At 36.2% G+C, this 7,978-nt stretch overlaps 1 protein-coding gene across 2 annotated transcripts; it reads left to right on the forward strand.

Annotated features, from left to right (window-relative positions):
• Nucleotides 1-345: 345 nt before the first annotated feature.
• LOC111462542 (serine/threonine-protein phosphatase 2A activator-like) lies at nucleotides 346-6,847 on the forward strand. 2 transcript variants are annotated; one of them, XM_023106149.1, is made up of 2 exons: nucleotides 346-1,652; nucleotides 6,496-6,847. In XM_023106149.1, coding segments are annotated over exons 1-2 (1,200 nt in total). In that variant the 5' UTR covers nucleotides 346-453; the 3' UTR covers nucleotides 6,497-6,847. The 2 variants fall into 2 exon arrangements, with proteins under 2 accessions (XP_022961917.1, XP_022961915.1); XM_023106147.1 differs by having other exon boundaries at nucleotides 353-1,652; nucleotides 6,549-6,847.
• The last annotated feature ends 1,131 nt before the right edge of the window (nucleotides 6,848-7,978 follow it).

Raw genomic sequence — 7,978 nt, forward strand, 5'->3', positions numbered from 1 at the left:
TAGGAGTACTGATCGATGAACGCACTTTGAGGGCGAAAGAGGCGAAAGAAGCCGTCCATGGAAAGATTTGGCATCTGAAACACGTAGAGAATGTTCTAGAAGCACGAGCTTCGAGGCCGTTTAGCTATTCATATAAACCGAGATGAATTTAAGAATAAAAACTTGTATGAATTATATTTAAAAAAATATATTCCAACTTTAAAAATTAAAAGGGTTCGAGATAAACGTATTTTTTTTAAATTTTTTTTATTTATTTATAATTGAAGTTGCATTGGGCGGGCTGCATCAATGGTGCTATCTGGGTTAGAAGATTGGGCTTGAAAATGGTTTCATGGGCCAGCGGCTCGAAAGAATCAAAATCCGGACCAGAAGTCGAGAGCCACCTTCTGTTTCGCTTCACCAGTTGATCTGACTGACCATCGCCAATTCGATTCAACCTCACTTTCTGTAGCAATGGAACAACAGCAGTGTCATCAAACCCTTTTATCGCCGGACTCTTCGTGCCCGCCGGCACCATCTTCTTCTTCCTCCTCCGCTCATGCTGATTCTACTGCGCCATGTGGAACCTGCCGCAAATGCGGCGGTCCTACCACCTTTGCTCCGCCGCCTCCTTCCTGGTCGTCGTCGGAAGTTTCACCGCCTCCAAACTATCGCCCTATTAGAGCTCCGGCGGTCAATCTCCCTCCGAATGAACAGTCTCGACAAGCCATAATTCTCTCTCCGGTTCCTCACTCGGAGAAGGTACTTCCCGTTTCGCCTCCTTTTCTTTTTCAAGCTCCTTCTAAGAAAATCCAATCGCCTGAAGATATCCGTAGCTTTAACGATTCTGATTCCGGCAAGAATTTCCTAGGCTTTATTGTCGCCCTCTCTGAATCCATGCGTGGTCACAAAATATCTGATCCTTGCCATCAATCGGACACCGTGAATACCATTATTTCAATGCTTTGCACTTTGATCGATTGGGTCGATGAAATTCCTCCCACGGAGCAAGCAGCTCGATATGGCAATATTTCGTATCGAACTTGGCACTCTCGCATGGTCGAAAACAGCGACGATTTCATGTTACGGTTTCTTCCCGACGATCAGAAATCCGCCACTGTTGAATTAGTCCCGTATTTCACTGATAGCTTCGGAAATTCGAGCCGTATCGATTACGGCACGGGCCACGAAACTAATTTCGCTGCCTGGTTTTATTGCATGGCGAGGTTGGGGGTTATTAAAGAAGAAGATTATCACGCTGTTGTGGCTAGAGTGTTCGTCAAGTACCTGGAATTGATGAGAAAGTTGCAATTGGTTTATTGTTTGGAGCCGGCGGGATCGCACGGGGTTTGGGGTCTTGACGACTACCACTTCTTACCTTTCATTTTCGGGTCCTCTCAGTTGATTGACCATAAATATATGAAACCGAAATCCATTCACAATCCGGATATCTTGGAAAACTTTTCTGCTGAGTATCTCTATCTCTCATGTATTGCTTTTGTGAAGAAAGTGAAGAAGGGTCTGTTTGCGGAGCACTCTCCTTTGCTGGATGATATCAGTGGGGTTCCTGCTTGGAAGAAGGTGAACAGTGGGTTGCTCAAAATGTATAAAGCGGAGGTGTTGGAGAAAGTTCCTATCATGCAGCATTTCCTCTTCGGCTCGCTCATCAAATGGTATGACCCTCTGGTGCATTCTCTTCATGTTTTACTACATTGATTTCTGTTTTGTTTTCGCAACCTTAATATAATTGACACGAACAAAAATTTCTCTGTGGTCATATCCAGTGGTACATTTTGGGGAAATTAAGGATTATTATGAACTTCTTGTGAACTTTTTGCATTGTTTGGAATTCAATGTGAGAGCACGTTGATGATTGGGTGTAAGATACTCTTTATTGAAACTATGTATGTACATGAGTGTATGAATTGGTAAACATAAATAAGTCATGATATTAAATGACTGGAGTCCCTTCCTAGGCTAGGTGGGCACCTCTTGGTTTTCCCCCTGCTTTTTTCCCTTCATTTTAATGAAAGCTTGGTATTTTACGGAACAAGAAGAAAAAATCATAATATTGAACGATGAATTTTCATTAAGTACTGGGCTCTATTTTTATTCCAAGAATAACCTATAGGTTTGATGTCTACTATTAGTTCTCCATTGCGTTCATTTAGTTATACTGTTCAGTATTCAACCAATTAAAATATTTCTGTTTTGTCCTATTTATGCGTACTCATGTTTTGATTAAAAAGTGAATTAGTATGCCTATCAAAAGTTTACTAGAAGAAGGTAAATGGTCGATGTATCCAGCAGCAGTCCAGAAGTAGGCTTGATTACAAATAGCTCTCCATTTTATAATTTTATGAGATCTCACATTGGTTGGAGAGGGGAATGAAACAGGGAAAGCCCAAGGAGGTAGGGCAATATCTGCTAGCGGTGGGTTTTGTAACACCAGAGCCAGACACTGGGCGGTGTGCCAGCGAGGACCCTAGCCCTCAAGAGAGTGGATTGTGAGATCCTACATCGATTGGAGAGGGGAATGAAACATTCCTTATAAGGGTGTGGAAACCTCTCCTAGCGGACGTGTCTTAAAACCTTGAGGGGAAGCCCAGAAGAGAAAGCCCAAAGAGCACAATATCTGCTAACGGTGGGTTTGGGCTATTACACATTTGTTATTGAGAACTTAAGAAGCACGAATATTAACATGACACATGTATGATGGCACGTCAATTTCTAAAACTAGTAGGGCACGAACATGTTGGAGACATATTTTTTTTAGAATACATGTATGTATCTATTCATATATTAATACTTCTTTATGGATAAAGCATGCAAGTTTAACATAAAAATAGAATACATACAAAGTTAAGTCAATTAATGATATTTTAAAACTTAAAAGGTTTAAAAGGATTTAGTTGGCTATGACCAGGGGAAGAAGATGTCATCCTAATACTTCATGAATGATCCATATATAAGGATTAGAGTTTATAAGGGCATCTCTATTTTTTTCCCTTAATCTTTAGGTTAAAACTTCTCCAAATCAGTGTCTGGAATTAGAAAAAAGAATATTTAATTCAGACATGTTTTTTTTAGAATGTTGGACACATGTTTGGAGCGTGTTTGAAGTACTTGTGTCCATCATGGACACTTCGTCTAAAACATAGTGTCTTTGCTTCCTAGTTGAGAACCACAATAAGGTTAGCCAAATTTTTTTTCCCCTCATTTATAAGCCACCAAGGGTTGACCTAGTGGTCAATAAGGTCCCATGTAAATAACCAACGTAAATAACCAAGGACTTTGAAGGAATGAGTTCAATTCATTGTAACCACCTACCTAAGATTAAATATATTACCATTTTTACCTTATCAACCAAATTTAGTTGGATCAGGCTGTTGTTTCGAATATTATGATATTGGAAGGAAAATAAGAAAGCATTTTTATTTTGCTAAGAATTTCTTTCTTTTGTTACCCACTAGATTCAACAATATGTGGGGCGGGGATTTATCCTCTGATCTTTTGGTTGATGTTATAATAATGTGACTCGTTGAACTATGCTCAAGTTGGTTTATTCCTTTTCTTTTAAGATCTCCATTAGGATTATTGACGTTGTATTTGTCTAAATTGTATCTTTACCCTTCTGAATCCGGTTGTTAACTGTTTGAATTGTATGGTTGTGACAAATGTAAGCTTTAGCTTAATCATTGTTGGATAATTGGACTTTCTCTAAGTTGAAGATGAGGTGTCATGAATGAAAAGTTGTTGAGGCCTTCCTTTATATTTTGTTACTTGATACTTCTGATGACAAAATATGAGGAGGAAAGTAATTGATGACGACTTGGGGAGCAATTTGCTACTATTTACTTGGGGTAGTTGTGTCTTTTGTCATAGTTTGTAATTAGATGTGAAGTCAGCAAAAGAATGTGAAGTCAGTTGGCTAGTAGATTCTGTGAAGAGAATATGACACCGAATTATTCACATTCTGAACAAAAAAAGAGTTTAGGTTTCAAGTGGCTGAAACTAGAGAGTATGCTCTAGTTCTTTTGCAGAGATTCCTTCTGAATGTTTGTGAGTCTTGTATCCTTCAGCTGAAATCAAAGCGAGTACTATTTCCTTTCCATGGCTCTATCATAGATTTGAAATGAACCTGAAAGTATTAACTGAGTTCAAACTTAAAAATCTGTCTTCCGGCTGATAAGATGGCCTTTGTTCAGCTTGTTGATTTCAAACAAATATTTCAATGACTGGTGGTGTTTTTGAGTTTCATCCCTGATAAGCCTAGCAACTGGAGTCTCAAGCGGGACTGCCAGTGATAATAATTCATCTCTACTCTGTCGACGTCTTCCTCATAGTTGTTAATATCTGCATCAAAGCTTCTTGCAATATAAATTTCCTAAACCATTGATGAGTCAAAATATCATCGAGGATTTGTTGTACATATTTGATGTACTAATCCTTTTCTGCTTTTTTATCTAGCAGAAAAGATGAGATGAGATAAAAGGTTAGGCACTTTTTGAAGTGGGTAATAAGGCATAAATTCTTTGTTGGAATGCTTGCAAAGCTCTTTCTTGGTGTATAGTTAAAGAGGAATAGTGAGCTTTCTTAAGGTGAGCCTAAGGATTTAATTGAATCTTCTGACCTCACTTATTTTGTTGCTTCTTCTTGGAACTCTCTTGACAGAAGCTTCATGTTGGCTTGGGTTAGCTTCAGCGATATATACCTTGTCCCATCAAGTGCTTTTCTGCTTCGGATGTTTATGTAATATGTATTCTAGTTTTGCATAAAGAGTACAGGCCTTTTTCTTAACTATCAAACATGTGTACTTGGCAGGCTTCTTCCCTGTCTTTTTTTAAAAAACTATGGTGCAGTTGAATGGGTTAAGTCTTCGTTAGGAAGATCGGACTAGGTTAGTTTCTCTTTGTGTCTTGTCAGCTGAGCTTAGCCGTAGTCTCTAGTCTAGTTCCTACCCAGTTCGCTATTCTCTAATTTTCATCCTTGATCTTGTTATATTTCCGCAAGGCATAAGGTACATAATCAATGAAAGAAAGAAGAACCCACTTTTGGTACCACTACACCAGAAAAATCCTTTTTCCTCTGTTCTTATTTACTTTTATTTAATCCTAAAAACGTTAAAGACTAAGGTATCCTGAACACGTTCAAGGATAATCGGGGCACAATGAAGATATTTACCTTCATTACGTGGAAAGTCTAGCTTAATTCTCTTCCTCTTGTTTTATAATATTATTTTTCTTAAATTGGACTAAGTGTGTTTCCCCTAGCCATCAGTGTCTAAGGGCGCAAATGACAGTTCTATAAAATATGGGGATAAGAAATTGACCTTCAATCATTTTGGTAGTTCATTGCGGAGCTTGATTCTCATCTGTGGTGGTGAGACTCGTGGGGTTGGTGGGAGGCAGTAGTGACAAGGGCGAGGAGAAAACAGAAGATCGGGAAAGTGGAAAAAATTTCTTATGGATATGGCAAGAAGTTGCCATTTGTTTATAGTCTTGTATTGTGATACGCTGCATTAGTCTCTCAATGCTTTGAAGAACTGAAAACATAAATGTTGAAAAACGAAGAACACTTTGGCTACATCAATATTTTCAGCTGATATTGTAACATAAAAACCCCGGATGATAGAGAAACCAAGATCTCACCCATTATTCTCATTGTTGTAGCAATTCGCTATAGTTGCATGTTTTCGAATAGACATTCTGAAAGGATCTGATAAGTCATGTTCAAGAGTGAAGTCCCCTATCCATAACACCTCCTATCAGACCAGACCAGAAGTAGCCCAATCATTAGGTTCAAGGTCGCCGATACTAGCTACGACCCTCTTCCATAACACCTCCTCCTGAGCAAACCTCCACAACCATTTGAATATGATAGCATTGTTTCTTTGTTTAAAGGAGCCAATTCTCAGCCCCCCAAACTGAATAGGAAGAGAGGTCCATTCCCAGTTGACCAGGTGGGAGAAATGTTTGTACTCGGAAGAAATTTCTAACGACTTATCCATCTCCTTGGTCGTCCCAATGGGATCTTTGTCCCATTGTAAAGGGTTTTGAGCTTACCTACAAACACAGTGTGGCAGCAGGAATATTCTCAAGATGATATTGTTGATGCAAAGAGAAAGAGAGCTGCTATTAAATATAGACCACCCCTCACGTGACTGTATGTGAGATCTTGCATCGGTTGGAGAGAGGAATGAAGCATTCTTTATAAGAGCATGGAAACCTCTCCCTAGTAGACATGTTTTCAAAACCTTGATGAAAAGTCCAAAGAAGACAATATCTTCTAGCAGTGGACTTGGGCTGTTACACTGTAGTTGGAGAACTAAGCTTCAATCTTATCCGTCACGAGTTCTTCTCCCTTATTCTTCAACTCCATCAACTTCCCCTCATCCTTCTCCCTTATTCTTCAACTCCTTCAACTTCCCCTCATCCTTCTGCTTCTTGTTCTTTCTTCAATTTTTCTGTTATTCTATTTTCAATAATTTAATGACTAACGTTATGATTTCTGCAGAAGGATGCTCTCGCAGGTGGCATTCTGACATTTTCTTCCTTAATTTCTGACAGGGAATAAGATGAGAGTATCATTTGTGCATTTTGTCTGTGGACTTCAAACTACTTCTGCTAACAATCATGGAAACTGGGAAAGTATGTAACTTTCTGTTAACTCTTTTTTAACTGCTAGTCTTTCTCAAGTGCCCTCTTAAGTTTGATGAATCCAAATAAGAAAATCAAACATTCAAACTACAATGTGGCGTAGATATGAAAATGGAAGAAATCTTCTTAAAATTTATTATATTTGCACAACTCAAACTATCTTGTACTTTTTCTCGTAGAATGCTGTCGTTTGGTGCTTGTTCTTGTTGCATTGCATTGTCTTTCGACCCTTTCTATCTGATAAGGCAAAACTATACGTTTAGAGTTGCCTATTAGACATTTTAAAAACTTATAGATATATTAAATATAAAATTGAAGGCTTAGAGATATATTATATATTCTTTAAAGATCAATGATCTTATAGACACGAGCTTGAATGTTGATAGATTAAACTTGTAATTTAACTTAAAACATTTTTACTTTAATTTCTTATGTTTAAAAACTTTTTTAACCCGTTGATGAATGTTATTTGAAACAAACATATTTGCAATGATGTTGTGTGCAGGTTCATAAAAACTTAAACGAGCAATTAAGGTATCTAAGTTTTGCTAAGTTTTGACTTTTAATGCAAAGTTTAAAAGTTTCGTTAAAATTTAATAAGTATTTTTTGAAAATTGATTTTCATTTATTCTCTCTACTTTTATTAAAAAAAATTATTTAAAATGATGGAAGATATATTTGGGGAGTGATATTAGATAAAATAGTTTAATTATAGTAATAATTATTGTAAAGGCTTTTAATTATAAATTATTTTAATATTTGATTCCCCCACCAGAGATTTTGATTTCATTTAGAAGTATTTTTTTTTAATGATTAATGTTTATTTCCACAAATAATTTCAAAATCATCAAAGATTAAAAAAGACATTAACTAGATGTTAAAAAAAATATAAAAAATAAAAAAATAAAAAATCTTTAAGAATAAAAACGTAGAGAGAAAAAAAAAGTTAGTGAGAGGAACAAAGCTTTTCGAGATTTAAAAGATATTGATGACAGAAAAAAAGTGAAAAATAAATAAACATTTTAGAAGGAATAAAGTTAAGAATTTAGAATAAAAACCTTGGAAATAAAATTAAGTAAAAATAAATAATTATGGAGAGAGAAAAAAAATAGAAGGGAAATAGTCTAGTTTTCATAATTTTTTAGGGTAAAATAAAATCAAATGGGAATATATATTAAATAAAAAAATTATAATTTTGAAACCAAAATCTCTCATAATCATTTATTAAAATAACGGATAATTAGTTAAAAGTATTTTTGAATTATTATCAAGATTTAACACAATTATAATTATGAATATTTAATGAAATATTTATTTGTATATAGTAGTTACGGTATAAA

The sequence above is a fragment of the Cucurbita moschata genome, unplaced genomic scaffold (genome assembly GCF_002738365.1).
Source record: "Cucurbita moschata cultivar Rifu unplaced genomic scaffold, Cmos_1.0 Cmo_Scf00027, whole genome shotgun sequence".
Classification (NCBI taxonomy): domain Eukaryota; kingdom Viridiplantae; phylum Streptophyta; class Magnoliopsida; order Cucurbitales; family Cucurbitaceae; genus Cucurbita; species Cucurbita moschata.

What these genes read in the sequence shown, in the direction of transcription:
- LOC111462542 (XM_023106147.1), top strand. Translation starts at nt 454, where the DNA reads ATGGAACAACAGCAGTGTCATCAAACCCTTTTATCGCCGGACTCTTCG.